The sequence below is a fragment of the Ranitomeya variabilis genome, chromosome 2 (genome assembly GCF_051348905.1).
Source record: "Ranitomeya variabilis isolate aRanVar5 chromosome 2, aRanVar5.hap1, whole genome shotgun sequence".
In the NCBI taxonomy this organism is placed as follows: Eukaryota; Metazoa; Chordata; class Amphibia; order Anura; family Dendrobatidae; genus Ranitomeya; species Ranitomeya variabilis.
Window position 1 is genome coordinate 990,747,428 of NC_135233.1, and position 17,089 is coordinate 990,764,516.

Genomic DNA, 17,089 nt, shown 5'->3' on the forward strand with positions numbered 1-17,089 from the left:
AATGTACCAAAAAGCCAGTACATGAGATTACATCACAATTGTTCCAATTTACAACAGTATGAAAAAGAAGCAGATCAATTGACTACCAAATTCTTAGAAAAAGGTTATGATCCGAAAAAATTGGAATTTTCAAAAAATCAAGTCTCTAGCCTAGCCCGTCATGACTTACTCAAAAATAAACCCCTCAAAAAAGACTTTGAAAAAACAGAATTTGTTCCTATTATAACACAATATAATTCAAACTCTTCCATTTTTAAAAAAAATAGTGAACAAGCATTGGGGTATTCTGAGAGACGATAAGGTTTTGGGTAATCATATTCCTACCCATCCACGTTTTATATACAAGAAAGCCCGTAATCTCGGCAATCTTATTGCACCTACAATACAGCACCATTATGCCCGTGACACAAAAAATTGTTTCGCTACAGTCACTAAAGGCTTTTTTCCCTGTCAAAAATGCAATATGTGTAGGAAAACACAAAGCAAAAAGCAAACTGCAGTTGTTAATCACGGCAAGAAATATAACATTCAGCAATTTATTTCCTGCACCACTGAAGGGGTGATATATGTCATAAAATGCCCATGCCACAAATTATATGTTGGCCAAACCAAACGCCCACTTAAAGTGAGGATTATTGAACATATGCGAAACATTAAACAAAAATGTATGGGCCACCCCCTGTCTAAACATTTTGTGCAAAAACACAATAGTGACCTTAATGCCATGGAAATAATAGGGTTGGAAAAAATACCCGTACCCTGGAGGAAGGGAAACTTTATTGCCACTATGTCCAGAGCAGAAAGCAAGTGGATTTTAATTTTAGCCACCCTTATTCCAAAGGGACTAAACAGCGAGATAGAACTCTTTGGGTTTTTATAAGATCAGCTGACCTCCTGTTCCTCTATAAAATGATCTATGAGCCACCAAGGACCATCCCTGATGAAGGCTAGCGTTCTTTCCGAAACGCGTAGGATTGTGGTACAAGTGGCGACCCGTACTCTCTGAACGTTCAGCTTCTAATCATCCCAAGCCTTCACATGACTTGTGACGTCACGGCAGGTCCTGCTCCAAGCACCGCATAACGCGAGGAAGCAGTGCACCCTGTCAGAGGCCGTGACTTAACCAACATCTCAGGATCCAGGACTTTTCTTCACCGAAGGCTGTTTGAGGAACGGACAGCGGCATCACATGAGCTCCAACTAAGGCAACAGGTGGCGTGTACAGCGGATTTCCGACCCGGTTAATCTCACTGTAACACGCCGCATTACCTGTTCTATTGAAGTACTGCAAACGGCCGGAGTGTGTTCATATAGTGCACTTTGTCTTTTTCACAGATCCCACTTGTGCTGCTTTTTTCGCTGTTTTCTGAGGCTTTTCTATGAGAGATCTCTCTAATATATAACGCTTATATAAGTGGTCACCCATATTGTATTTTGCTTGATGCTATTCATCTAATTTATGTGCATATGATATCCCATGGTGTCTGTTTGTAGGCACCCCTGTGGACTTGACAACTAATAGGTGGTTACTATTTGTCGGGCTGTCATTTAATATCATCAGCAATTTTTGCACAGCTACTTACACTCTCTTTGTATAATTCTCAATTAGGAGAATTATTATTCTATATTTACGGACTAATTGCAATAATTTCATTTTTATCATCCCTAATAAAATATATTTCTGGGTTCTTTCACTTCTGTTTTGCGCAGATTTATTATTTTCAATAAGTTATGCACAATTGCCTATTTTTAAAAGGGGTCTGTCTAGTATTGTAAAAGATGAACTAGCTCGCTCTGAGTCACCACAAGAGCTAGAGACATTTATACAGCATTGTGTTCGCATAGACATTCGCCTTACTGAGCGTAGGCAGGAGAAATTTGCTGCATATAACCGTATTTCTAACTTTTCCCTTCCTTCCAAAGAGCCTGCAGGTAAAACCTCTCGGGAGGTGGAGGAGGTGCCCATGCAAATTGATTCCGTTCAGAGGCGTGAGAATAATGAGCGCCGGGAGCATCGCCTTTGTGAAAGTCTATGTTTCTACTGCGGTCAGTCTGACCACTTTTTAATCAACTGTCCCAAGTGTCCCAAGCGGCTTAACAAGGTGCTAGCAGTGGTAGGAGAATATGACAACAGTGATGATGAATCTGACATCTCTGAATGTAGCCTGCCTTTAAACGCTGTATTCCATTCACTTTCTATGACTTCACCCCCCAAGGAGCTGAAGGAAAAGAACTCTCACTGTTCTCTCCCTATTAAGATCCTGTGTTCAGGACAGTGGATTTCCAGTGCAGCTATGATTGACTCTGGTGCAGGTGGCAATTTCATGGATATCGCATTTGCCAAGGAACATGGTATTGAAATTCAGCAAAGAGCCTCTCCAATTACCATGGAAACAGTGGATGGGTCACCTTTAATCTCTGGACCTGTGGATCAGGAGACCGTACCCCTTGAAATTTTGTTGGAGCCTAATCATCAGGAGCAACTTTCTTTCTTGCTAATTTCTTCTCCTCATTTTCCTGTGATTTTAGGCATTCCTTGGTTGCGTTCTCAGAACCCAATTATCCACTGGGAGACCAAGGAGATTATCTTTCCAACAAGGAGCAACTCAGCATTAACAGAAGCTGTCCCTGAGTCCACGGCTACGGAACCACATGTACAGGTATTTACTTTACCTTCAGCATATAAAGAGTTCTCTGACATCTGTGACAAGAAGAATGCAGATCAGCTTCCTCCACACAGGCATTATGACTGTCCCATTGAGCTGCTTCCTGGGGCAGCTATTCCTTTTGGTAACGTATACCCTTTGGCGGCACCTGAGCTTCAAGCCTTAAAGGAGTATATTGATGAAAAACTGGCCAAAGGCTTCATACGTCCTTCTTCCTCACCAGCAGGGGCACCTATATTTTTTGTAAAAAAGAAGGATGGGACCCTGAGACCCTGTGTTGACTATCGGGAACTTAATAAGGTAACCATACAAAACCGTTACCCTTTGCCTCTGATTCCCGAATTACTGGAAAGAGTCCACCATGCTAAGGTGTTCTCTAAACTGGATCTTCGTGGGGCTTATAATTTGGTGCGTATTCGTCCAGGGGATGAGTGGAAGACAGCATTCAGATGCCGGTATGGACACTTTGAATATCTTGTGATGCCCTTCAGGCTTTGTAACGCCCCTGCACCTTGCTAATGACATTTTCAGAGATTTGTTGGACCAGTTTGTGGTGATCTCTTTGGACGATATACTAATCTTTTCTGACTCTCTACAGGAACATGAAGAACATGTCAAAACTGTTTTAAGACGTCTGAAAGAGAACCATCTGTATATTAAGCCGGAGAAATGCGAGTTCCATCGTTCTGAGATACAGTTCTTAGGTTACATCATCTCTCCCCAGGGGCTGAACATGGAATCCGGTAAGATTCAGGCTATCCTTGACTGGCTGGTACCCAAGAACGTTAAGGAGGTCCAACGTTTTATTGGTTTTGCAATTTTCTACAGACGCTTCATTCGAAATTTTTCTGATATTGTCCGTCCCATTACTTCCTTGACAAAGAAGGAAAGCCCTTTAAGTGGTCATCACAGGCTCAAGAAGCTTTTGATCGGCTTAAGATCTGTTTCACCTCAGCACCACTGTTGATACACCCAGATCCAACACTTTCTTTCATTGTGGAGGTGGACGCTTCTGATAATGCTTTGGGGGCTATTTTCTCCCAAAGAACTGGAGAGAAGGGTCTGCTACATCCTTGTGCTTTCTTTTCCCGTAGATTAACCTCAGCAGAGAAGAATTACGACGTGGGAGACAAGGAATTGCTGGCTATTATTGCGGCTTTCAATGAATGGAGGCATCATCTGCAAGGAGCTGCACAACAGATCATAGTGCTAACTGACCATCGCAATTTAGAGTTCCTTAGATCCGCTAGATGTCTTTCTCCTCATCAGGCTCGTTGGAACTTATTTTTAAATCAATTTAACTTTGTTATCTCGTACCGTCCAGGTTCTCGTAATGGGAAGGCTGATGCTTTATCCCGAATCCATGCTGCGGATTCCGTACCTGGAGCCCCGTCCAAGACCATTCTATCTGATGCCAATTTCATCAGAGTTATCCACGATCAGGACTTGTGGAAGGAGTGCAGGGAGGCTTATGATGGTGATGTATTTCTTTCCAACCCACCTGTGGATATTAATCTTGTCTTTAAGGGTGTCATGTGGATCAGAGATCGACGTATCTACGTACCTGAGAAACCAGGTCCAGGATCGTCCTGAGGCCGCTTCTAAGGAGGGAGTAATGTCAGGACTCTGAACATTTTTTACCTTTTGTGCATTACTGCCCTTTTCCAAGATGGCGTCTTTGGTCCAATGTGCACTGTGTCTTCCTGCTTTCAAACTCCATCCCAGCCTTCAGTCTGTGCTAGAGTATTCTGCCTTGCATCCAGCTCCTGACCTCTGATTACTCCCTGGCAATATACCTGCTCCTGTGAACCTGTGTGGTGATCCTGCTACTCTGCTCTGAGTTCCTGCTGCATACACCAGTTTCCAGTAATCCTCCTTCATCTGCTGCTCGTGTTTACTTCCATCTGCATTTGCTGGACATGTAAGCTGTTGCTGCTCTGCAAAAACCTGAGACTATTAACCAGGCCTCCCTGGTTGAGCTAAGATATTATTTGAACGGCCTTATGAGCTTATCTATCTGTGTTTGGACTAAGACAAGGATTTATTCGTGTCAAGTATCCTCAAGAATAACTGTGCTTCATAGACTTTCTGCTTGATTGCATTTTCCTCTGAAGTTTCCTATAGACTGCTATGCTGCGTTTAATATTTACACCAAGTGTTGTGGACTTGAGTTTCTCTCTGCACCTGTTTGAATCACTGTGTGATAATATAGACTTTACCACTTATAAAACTGTGTCCTGTAGTTGTCTTGTTCCACGCAAAGAGTCTCCTGAGTTATCCCCTATAATTATTACAGTTACACTCCAGGAAGACATCCAGGCCTCTCTTGAACCCCTCGACTGAGTTCGCCATCACCACCTCCTCAGGCAAGGAATTCCAGATTCTCACTGCCCCAACAGTAAAGACTGTCACCTTCCTTGCTATAAACAGATCCTTGGAGAGATATTTGTATTGTCCCCTTATATACTTATACATGGTTATTAGATCGCCCCTCAGTCATCTTTTTTCTAGACTAAATTAATCCCTTTATTAATTTTGTTGCTTTCCTTTGTACTCGCTCTATTTCCATTATATCCTTCCTGAGCACCGGTGCCCAAAACTGTACACAGTACTCTATGTACGGTCTAACCATAGATTTGTACAGAGGCAGTATAATGCTCTCATAATGTGTATCCAGACCTCTTTTAATGCATCCCATGATCATGTTTGCCTTGGCAGCCGCTGCCTGGTATTGGCTGCTCCAGGTATGTTTATCATTAACTAGGATCCTCAAGTCCTTCTCCATGTCAGATTTACCCAGTGGTTTCTCGTTCAGTGTGTAATGGTAATATTGATTCCTTCTTCCCATGTGTATAACCTTACATTTATGATTGTTAAACCGCATCTGCCACCTTTCGGCCCAAGTTTCCAACATTATTATTGAAAGGGGCTCAGGATGGGGTACATTTTAACAGGAAAAGGCCCAGGACAGGAGACAGTAGGAGAGACATTATTACAGACGGGGGACATTATAGCAGAAAGAGGCCAGGACTGGACATATTATTACAGAAAGGGGCCATGATGGAGAACATTACAGAAAGTGGCCCAGGATGGTGGAAATTCCTACAGGAAGGGGACAGTGTTCTGTCCAGCCATATAATTGCTGTCTAAAAAGTTTTTTCATTTTTTTATGTCTCCGTTATTACAGACATTGTATTTTTTGTGTGTATTAGGCCACTTTCACATCTCCGTCGGTACGGGCCCGTCGCAATGCGTCGGGCCGACGTACCGACGGACGTTGTGAAATAACTGCAAGACGTGGGCAGCGGATGCAATTTTTCAACGTATCCGCTACCCATTCTGCAGTCCGGGGAAGAGGGGGCGGTGTTTCGGACGCGACACACAAAAAAAGTTACATGGAACTTTTTTGTGCCGACGGTCCGCCAAAACACGATGCATCCGTCGCACGACGAATGCGACATGTGGCAATCTGTTGCGATCTGTCACTAATACAAGCCTATGGGAGAAAAAACGCATCCTGCAAGCACATTTGCAGGATCCGTTTTTTTCCCAAAACGACAAATTGCGACGGAGCTCTAAAGACGGAAGTGTGAAAGTAGCCTTAATCCTTCCTATATTTCATATTGTAAGGTAACCGCACCACCTGCTGGCCGTTTAATGCATAGATTCTAGTTTAATTTGCAATGTCTTGTGGGAAGTTCCTAGGGCATTGTGGGATTCTTCCTGTTGCATTGTGGTCTTATTATGACACTGGGAAGGGAACAGCAGCCATTTTTCCTCCATGCGTCTTAGGAGAAACTACACCATTCATGTTCTTCATGCTCCTTAAACAGCCTGCTCTAAGCATAGTTGGTAAGCACTATCTATGTGTTATAATCCTGTGTTTATCAATACGTTTGCTGTACTAAGTAGGTAATCATCAGTTTGTATATTACCTCATGTTACCTGTGTATTGCGTACTATTTGTGTTTCATGCTCTGTGCAGTTATATATTCTGAAATGCTCCTGTTATTGCATCCTATAGTTTCACCCTTTCCTGTCACATCTGCAATCAATAAAAGAAGGTTACAATTTTACAGCCTCTTTTTCTTAAAGAAGACGGGGTTTAGCTACATGTCTCATCGCACACCCTGCTAACGTGTATGAGGACAGCATAGACAGGCTTGGGGACATTATTACAGGAAGGGGTCTGTACGGGGCCATTATTACAGGAATGGGGACACTATTACATGTGTGTCTTTGTAGGATCTAGAATGCTACAAATGCTCTTACATCTGACCAACATGGATGTGGGGGCCTGGGTCCAAATTTTTCCCCAGGACCAATGGGACTCTAGATACGCCACGGGCTGGTCTCCATATTAATGATCAAAATGAGCCCGCTTTATGGTGTTGTGTTGTGCCACCAAGGACAGATGAGCCTGGTGTTTTCCTACCTCCACTCTCTTATCATAACCCTTGGGCCTACTCCCCGTCCTCTTGTTTGCAAGGCACTTCTTCTACAAGGGGTAATTCTGTGTAGGTTTCTTGCCAACTACGACTGGACACCCTCTTTGGAATGGCCCCTTACCAAGTACATTGTTGTGCTGGCCATTTCTATCACATATTATACCATCTAAAGAACAACTAGAAAAAGTAGCTCTCCTAGCCTGGTACCTGTAGATGGATTGTAGCATTGAAGCGTCAGTGCATTGTACTTAATGGCACAGGATCCAACCACATAGAGCTTTCCACCACATCCAACCGCAGTAAAATTGCTGACATATTTCTGCGCAGGGCTCACCGACGACCATTTTCCACTGTAAGGGTCATAACACTCTACTTCTACTGCCACCTGTAAGGTTCCTATTAAAAGAAGAAGACTTAAATGTCATTGGTTGTTAGTTAGGTTTTAACTCTTCTCCCAACAATGAATATGTCATATTTATTGCAATAGCCAACCTCCAATGACATATATTTCCCCATTCAGAGAAGCACTGGCATGATTTGTTCGTGGATTATTCATAGGTGATAATGGTTTCCATATCCCTTCAGTCAGTACAAAGCGCCACCCTTGACGTGTGGACCAAGAATCATCTCGAGAACCACGAGAGCCACCTAGGAGAAGAGGAAATCAAAAGAAAATGATACTACATTGTATGGGTCCATTTAGACAGATAATCGTGAATGAGTGTTTCTAGGATTACTTATATTCCGATTATCAACCTGTCTAAACCGATCACCACACAAACTAGCAAAATGCTTGAATGGTGATGATTAAATCATTCATGGCAGACAACTGGGCATTATCTTGTGTAAACAGGAGATGGGCTGTAGAAAATGATGATATTCGGTGTGCACAAATGATTGTTTTAATAATTGTTCTGTACACTTAGAAGTGTGGTCTGTGTTCCTAAAGTCAATCAGTGGTAAAATAAAAGGCCACAGTTGGCCAGTCTACATGCAGTCTTATGCAGTATATATATATATATATATATATATATATATATATATATATATATATATATATATATATATATATATGCAGTATATATATCACATCCCAATTGAATTTATACACTGCCTTGCAAAAGTATTCACCTCCCTTGGCTTTTTACCTATTTATTAGATTAAAACCTGTATTTTAATATTTTTGCAATCCAATTTGCGTGTGATGCATCAACGCTGCATAGTCTATGTTGGTGAAGTGAAGTGAAGTGAGAAAAATATAGGCATAAATTAAGTTTGTGGAATAAATCTAAACCTTAGCATGTGCATGTGTATTCACCCCTTTTGCGACGAAGCCCCTAAAAATTTCTGGTGAAAACTATTACCTTCATAAGTCACATTCTTAGTGAAAGGTAGTCCACCTGTGTGCAATCTAAGTGTCATATACAGTAGTCTGTCAGTACATACATGCATTTTCTGAATGGTTACAACACCATTAAGCAAGAGGCACCACTAAAGTCAGGGTTGGGTTATAAAAAAAACTATCCCAATCTCTGATGATCCCCCTTAGAGCTTCATCAAATCCATTATCATTAAATGGAAAGAACATGGCGCCACAACAAACCTGCCAAGAGAGGGTCACCCACCAAAACTCCCAGCCCAGGCAAGGAGAGCATTAATCAAAGAGGCAGCACAGAAACCAAAGGTAAGCAGAGACTGGAATATCTGTCCATGTGACCAGAATAAGCCATACACTCCTTAGAGGTACCCTTTATGGAAGAGTGGGCAGAAAAACAAGCCTTTACTTACACGCAAAAATTGTAAGGCTCATTTTGAATTTGCCAAAAGACATGTGGGACACTCCCCAAATGTATGGAGAAATTAACTTTTTGGCCAACAAGTTAAATATTATGTCTGGCGCCAAAGCAATGCACCTCATCACCTAATGAACACCATCTCCAGGGTCTCAGCTACACCTGGTAGCCAAGACCTCAGAGATGTTCTGACTCTGGGGAGCACTACAGTCTTATTCCCAATTGCCATTTTAAAACAGCAATGAGAGAATAAGGCCCCTTAGCGGCCATCATTTTAATGCATATTGGCCCTGTAGGTTTGGATTTGCTTTTCCCTTAATAATAAAGACCTTCATTTAAAAACGGCATTTTGTGTTTACTTGTGTTATGTTTGTCTGATATTTAAATTTGTTTGGTGATCTGAAACATTTAAGTGTGATAAACCTGCAAAGGAGTAGGAAATCAGGAAAGCACCACTTTTTACACAACTGTGTATATATATATATATATATATATATATATATATATACAGTATATTGACATCTTAATAATATATTTGGATATTCTGCACATAGACATATTACAGTACAACAATATAGACATATCTGTAAAATGTGAATTCCCATCACAGTAAGTGAAGTAGTTAAGGATATACTGTACCAGCAGTTAATAAAGTACTATTGGTGACTGCATTGTATTGATCGCTGCCATTGGTTCTACTCACCAGTGACGTACACATCGTTATTCAGTGAAGTGACCGAGAATCCCCATTTATTATAATCTGGGAAATCCGGGAGTGACATCCACATTTCTGCAAAGAATGTAAGACTATGTCAGAATTTATTACCGTAAATAACATTTCCCACCTCTTTAATGTCCTTTTACTTTTTAGATCTGTTACTCACTAGGGCAAACCTATGGTGTATGCAATATTATATTAGAATTTCTTTCTACAAATATACAGCCTAGAAATCATTTTTGCGTATAGGTTCATATAGCATTGTGCTGTACTGCAGCTGTACTGTGGCTTACAGCAGTCAGAATTAAAAAGATAACCTGTCATCAGGATTTTGCTGAGAAAACAACACGCATTGTAATGTTGGCGCTGCTACACGGATTAAAATGATACCTGGGTTGAAGAAATCCATCTTGTGGTTCTTGTTTAGTTTGTGTTTGAAGTTTTGAGTTAATGATTTGTTTGTGCTTTGGGGCAGGCCTGTGGGCTGGTCTTTTTTTAATGCTTTGGCCCCATCATCATCATTGGAGAAATATTTTTTTTAAGACCACAATATTAACTGAGCAGGTACTGTATTTAAAGTAGGAGACAAGTCACTGAAGGTTCAGTGACCTGTCATTTAAGCCCAGAATTATGATAATGAGGCCAGAGCACAAAAAATACCCTCCTAGATGTCCACCCTGAAGCACGTGCATCCAATTAACTCAAAACTTCAAACACAGTTTAAACAATAACCACAAGACAGATTTCTTCAACTGAGATGTCAATTTATTTAGTGCCAAACTGACAGTGCCTGTAGTTTACTTAGCAAAATCCTGATGGCCGGTTCTCTTTAAATGCTTTGACAAATTCACTGGATCCAAAAATGTTTCTCACAAAAACAATGTAGAATAAATATGATTGGGAACAGTCTCAAAGCTGTGCTGCTGAATAAATGATAAGTAGCAGGCGATGGCACTGGAATAAAGGTGTTGTCTCATTTTCTTAAATAGGTAAAATTGCAAAGTGCTAGCAAAAATAAGCAACTTTGTAATTTACCTCTTATACAAAAAAAATACCATCTGTTCTCAAAAATGGAAAGATTTTTAATTTTATTGCTTGCTGCTCATTGTCTAGGTTACTGGCCACCTCTGTATCCTAGGCAAGGAGCACAGCGATAGAACATGCAGAATCTAAGATTGCACAGTTCGGACCAATGGTCTAACTATGCCACTAGTTCAAACAGTCAAACATCAGGAGTGCGCCACACCATGGGGTGCACTGCTGAAGAATGAAAATGTGACATACCCTAGAAAATGTAATGGACTGGTTGGTGAAATCACAGTGCCGTGATCCAAGGAGAGCCTGGACGGGTGTGACTAGGTACCTCACCAAGTCCAACCTCGGATACATGGCGGCTGGTGATACCACGATCCGAGGAGGAATGAGGGAGAAAGAACCAGGTGCTACACCAGGACAGACTTCGGGTAGATGGCAGTTGACCCCCAAAGGTCAGGAGGCAGGAATGGTCAAGGATGGTAGATTTAGCAAGTACTGGCTGGCAGGGCTGGTATAGTGACTGGCATGACAGACACACAGGCAGGCGGGTACTGACAGGCATGACTGGAATTCTGGCACGGCAGACAGGCAGGCATGGCTCACAGACAGGCAGGCATGGCTGATAGGCAGGCGGGCTGACATACAGTGCAGGTATACTGGGATACTAGCACTGAGACCTGAGAACTAGCAAGCTTTTTAGAAACAAACTACAACATTGCACAGGCACCTCCATAGAGGTGGAGGTGCCTTATTAGTTCTTCGCTCCCATTCATTGGCTGGGGACACTTTAGGACAGTGCGCGCAAAGCCACTTTAAGAAAGAGGGAGCGCGCGCCTTAGGCACAGTGATTGGGGATTTGGCTGCTGTGAGCGTACCCCGGACATCAGCAGCAGCAGTGGATTGAGGAACTGCAGGACCGCTGCCGTGAGTGAGTCGGCATCTCTGCTGGGGAATGGAGGCAGAGACGCCAGCGCTACAGAAAACATGAAAATAAGCAAGTTTGCAATTGACTTGCTTTTTCTATTTACTTTCAGTTCTCCTACTCTCAACTCTCAATTTTCTGAGCTTTGTACTTGTTCAAATGCACTGGTACATGTAAATATTGTAATAACAACATTGACAGCCTGTAAATATGTTGTTGCAAGACAGAGCTCCTGACCAGAACTGTCACATAAGGAGGAGCACCCACCATCGAAGCAACAAGGAAGTAAGAATATTGCAGAACTGTGAGCTGCTCAAGAGTCAACATGAGAATACCCGTTTAAGGGACAATGGCCATCATACAGATTTTTGTGAAAATCTTCAACCCAATGATTTCAATAGGAGCATCAGCCAATTTGGTTCAGGGATTGCTACTAAATGTAGGAGCTCAGGGACATACGAGAACGCCATTGGCTTTATTTTCTCCTACATTCAAAATGCAATCAACTCTGTGACCAGCATGTTATAAATCAGAAGAAGCTCAACAGATATATATAGTCATGGCCGCAATTGTTGGCAACCTTGAAAATGTTCCAAAAAATTAAGTATTTCTCACAGAAAATTAATACAATTACAAATGTTTTGTTATACATATGTTTATTTCCTTTGTGTGCATTGGGACAACACAAAAAAGACAGAGAAAAAAAAGCAAATTGGACATATTTTCCCACAAAACCCCTAAAAATAGTCCAGACAAAATTATTGGCACCTTCAACTTAATATTTGGTTGCACACTCTTTGAAATAAATACAGTAGCTGCAATCAACCGCTTCTTATAACATCATCAACAAGCTGCTTACACCTCTCAGCTGGAATTTTGGACTACTCATTTTTCAAACTACTCAAGGTCTCTCATATTTGAAGGCTGCCTTCTTCCGACAGCAATTTTAAGACCTCACCACAAGTATTCGATGGGATTAAGATCCAAACTCATTGCTGACCACTTCAGAACTTGCCAGCTCTTTGTTTTCATCCATTTCCAGATGCTCCTTGAAATATGTTTGGTGTCATTGTCGTGCTGAAAGATCCATGACCTAGGATGGTGTAAAGGTACCTTCACACTAAACGATTTACCAACGATCACGACCAGCGATACGACCTGGCCGTGATCGTTGGTAAGTCGTTGTGTGGTCGCTGGGGAGCTGTCACACAGATAGCTCTATAGCGACCAACGATGCCGAAGTCCCCGGGTAACCAGGGTAAACATCGGGTTACTAAGCGCAGGGCCGGGCTTAGTAACCCGATGTTTACCCTGGTTACCATTGTAAATGTAAAAAAAAAAAACACTACATACTTACATTCCGGTGTCCGTCAGGTCCCTCGCCGTCTGCTTCCCGCACTGACTTTGTCAGTGCCGGCCGTAAAGCACAGCACAGCGGTGACGTCACCGCTGTGCTCTGCTTTTACTTTACGGCCGGCACTCACAGTCAGTGCGGGAAGCGGTCGGCGGGGGACGTGTGACAGACACCAGAATGTGAGTATGTACTGTTTGTTTTTTTTACTTTTACATTGGTAACTGTCATGGTTCCCAATGGCAGGGACTCAGGTAAAAACGGATTAGCTCTAGGAAGATGGAATCTCAGATGACCGCGATGCTGAACCTAACACGCAAATAATAGTAGCCGGGGGGCGTGCCTACGTTTTATCCCTAGACGTCTCGCACCAGCCGGAGATCTAGCTGCCCCTAGTAGAGGAATACACAGACCTGACTTGCCTCCAGGGAAACCCCAAAAGTGATAGTAGCCCCCCACATATAATAACGGTTAGGTAAGAGGAAAACACGTACGCAGTATGAATATAGGTTCAGCAAAGAGAGGCCCTCTGACTAGATAGCAGAAAATACGAAAGAGGACTTCGCGGTCACCTCAAAACCCTAAAAAAACCATCCTGAAATTACCTTTAACTCCGATATCAACTCTTGACACCGGAGTAGTAATTTCAGATCACTAGAGCTTCCAGCAGCAAGAGAATATTAATGCGTGCTGGACAAACAAACACAAAAATACAAAAGATCCAACTTAGCTGAATTGCAGACTTGGAGCAGGTAGCAAGCAACAGAGGTGCTCTGGTAACATTGATTGCCGGCACTAGAATGACTGAGAAGCCAAACTAAATAGGAAACTCCCAATTCCTGATGGGAACAGGTGCACTGGAAATAAAAGACAAAAGTAAGCCAGTACCACCAGTAGCCACCAGAGGGAGCCAAAAACAGAATTCACAACAGTACCCCCCCCCTTAAGGAGGGGGCACCGAACCCTCATGAGAACCACCAGGGCGATCTGGATGCGCCCTATGAAAGGCGCGGACCAAATCAGAGGCATGAACATCAGAGGCAGTCACCCAAGAATTATCTTCCTGACCGTATCCCTTCCATTTAACCAAATATTGAAGTCTCCGTCTGGAAACGCGAGAGTCCAAAATCTTTTCCACAACATACTCCAATTCACCCTCCACCAGCACAGGAGCAGGAGGCTCAACAGAAGGAACAACCGGTACCTCGTACCTCCGCAACAACGACCGATGGAAGACATTATGAATGGCGAAAGATGCTGGTAGGTCCAAACGAAAAGATACAGGATTAAGAATCTCCAAAATCTTATAAGGACCTATAAACAGAGGTTTAAACTTAGGAGAAGAGACCTTCATAGGGACAAAACGAGAAGACAACCACACCAAGTCCCCAACACGAAGACGATGACCCACACGACGATGACGATTAGCAAACTGTTGAGTCTTCTCCTGAGACAACTTCAAATTGTCCACCACATGACTCCAAATCTGGTGCAGTCTATCCACCACAGTGTCCACTCCAGGGCAATCCGAAGATTCCACCTGACCAGATGAAAAACGAGGGTGAAACCCTGAATTGCAAAAGAAAGGAGAAACCAGAGTGGCAGAACTGGCCCGATTATTAAGGGCAAACTCTGCCAACGGCAAAAAGACCCAATCATCCTGATCAGCAGACACAAAACACCTCAAATAAGTCTCCAAGGTCTGATTAGTTCACTCCGTCTGGCCATTAGTCTGAGGATGGAATGCAGACGAGAAAGACAAATCAATGCCCATCCTGGCACAGAACGCTCGCCAGAACCTAGACACAAATTGAGATCCCCTGTCAGAAACGATGTTTTCCGGGATACCATGTAAACGAACCACATTCTGAAAAAAACAAAGGAACCAACTCCGATGAAGAAGGCAATTTGGGCAAGGGTACCAAATGAACCATCTTAGAAAAACGGTCACACACCACCGAAATGACGGACATTTTCTGAGAAACCGGGAGGTCCGAGATAAAGTCCATAGAGATGTGCGTCCACGGCCTCTTCGGAATAGGCAAGGACAACAACAATCCACTAGCCCGAGAACAGCAAGGCTTGGCCCGAGCACAAACATCACAAGACTGTACAAAAGTACGCACATCCCGAGACAGGGAAGGCCACCAGAATGACCTGGCCACCAAATCTCTGGTACCAAAAATTCCAGGGTGGCCTGCCAACACAGAAGAATGAACCTCCGAGATGACTCTACTGGTCCACTCATCTGGAACAAACAGTCTCCCAGACGGACAACTGCGGAGCGCCCCCACACCGCCGCAGGGCCGAAGGGTACCCGGAGCCGGGCCTCTGAGTCTCAGTCCTGGGGTTGTCACGGTGGCTAGACCCGGTCCGTGGCCCTGTCTGTCAGTGGGGGACGTCCGGTGCAATAAGTCGTGTTGATGGTGCAGTAACGGTGGTGTGGCGGTGCAGTTGTGGGGTGCAGGTCGCGGTAAATAACGAGGACACCAGGTTGCAGTCTCTTTACCTCTTTACTGGAGATCTCTCAGTCCGCAGTCCAGAATACGGTTCACCAGGCTGCGCAAGTCCGGTCGGTCCGATGGCACTTCCAGAGTTCTCCTCACAGGTGGAAATCAGTGCCCTCCTTCTTAAGGCTATGTGTTGTAGTCCTTCCCTGCTGTGCTCACGGAAAGTACCCCACAACTGTTGTGTCTGTTTCTTAAGTTCCCTCACAACTCGATTCACTGATGTTCTTCTCGTATTCCATCCCTCCCTGTTATTCAGGTTGGAACGGCACCCGTTTGTCAGGTAGGCCTGGAGTTCTTCCGGGACCCTAGAGACGCCCCTCTCCCGCAATTGCCCCCCAAGACTTCATAGGTGATATGTGGTAGACAGCCCGCCTTAAACTGACTGCCCTGCCGCTGTTTGGAGTATGGCTTGAAGCTGTATGCTATTCCACTCCCTCGGCGTTCCGGCCACCGGTAATGCGCCTCAGTAGGATGTTGCTCCGGTCCTACAGCATGACCCCTACTGGTATTCTCCTTTTTGCTTGATCTCGTTTCTCACTCAGCACAATCTATCTCGCTTCTAGTCCTTTCTTGGGCACCGCCGCTATGCTGAGCAGGCACGGTCCCGTTACGTTCTTTCTAATGCCAAGCCTCTGTCAGGATCCCACCCCTGACAGAGACTCTACTGTCTCTTCCTCCACAACACCCTCTGCCACAAGGTGTTGCTTCGTCCAATCCAGTCAGCTTTCTCTTCTAACTTCCTGCCTGACCCCCAGTTTACCCACTATGGTGGGGAGTGGCCTAATGAATAGCACCCTTAGCTCCCCCCGGAGGCCCGGCTGTGAAATGTATTGGTGTCTGTGATACCTGATCAGATGAACTCCTTCAGTGCCATCGGACGCACCATGGCTCCCCATAGTGGCGGAGCCACAGTACTGCAACGACCAGGACTCTGGGGCGCTGCACTCCCCCCTGGTTAAACACAGTACTCCGGGACTGGGAAGAAAACAACAATACAAGTTAGCAAAAAGACATACAATTTTGTTGAGTGCAATGACAATAAGTATACTTGAACAGGCTTCCCTTTATGGGAGGTAAGGACACTTGAACGTTACAAACATAATTAAATATCATAGCAACAGGCTACAATTAACTCTCATTACCCAACCGGGTATTCTACTAAGTGCAATTTAATGAACAATAATTTAACATTGCCTTCAAGGAACATACACTCCTAGCTCGCTAAAGGCCTTCCCATAATCACATTACAGGGCAAGTTAACTTTTCATTCTCCTACTTTGAACCTGCAGGACCGCCTGTCCCTATGGCACCAGACCTACTGCCTCTCCTTTCTTTTACAGGACCGCCCCGTTCAGCCAGGGCCTACTGCCTTTCTCTACTATACATTGTATAGACATAACATTCCTTTCAATTAGAGAACATGGAGCCGGCTCTACTTGGCTCCTATTAGGACTCACTCACTAACCCCTACGGGTTCACTTTCTGTCCTTAGTAACACATTATTAACTTTCTATGGGGACTCAGGGTTTACCTTCTATCCTTACCTTCATTATTACTTTCTTATATGCAAAACAGTTACATTTCTTCCAGAGCATCATCATCAGTATTTCTTTACATTTAACTAGTTAAAACACATACAACTTTTC

The 17,089-nt window shown here is 43.6% G+C and overlaps 1 protein-coding gene across 1 annotated transcript in view; it reads right to left on the minus strand.

Moving 5' to 3' along the window:
* Window positions 1-17,089, minus strand: part of KLHL30 (kelch like family member 30) — a 78,709-nt gene that overhangs the window by 18,043 nt on the left and 43,577 nt on the right. The window contains exons 4-6 of the mRNA XM_077291037.1: window positions 9,611-9,697; window positions 7,607-7,762; window positions 7,322-7,510 (exon numbers count right to left, since the gene is read on the minus strand). Of these exons, the coding sequence (XP_077147152.1) occupies window positions 7,322-7,510; window positions 7,607-7,762; window positions 9,611-9,697 (432 nt within the window). The remainder of the gene's footprint in view (window positions 1-7,321; window positions 7,511-7,606; window positions 7,763-9,610; window positions 9,698-17,089) is intronic.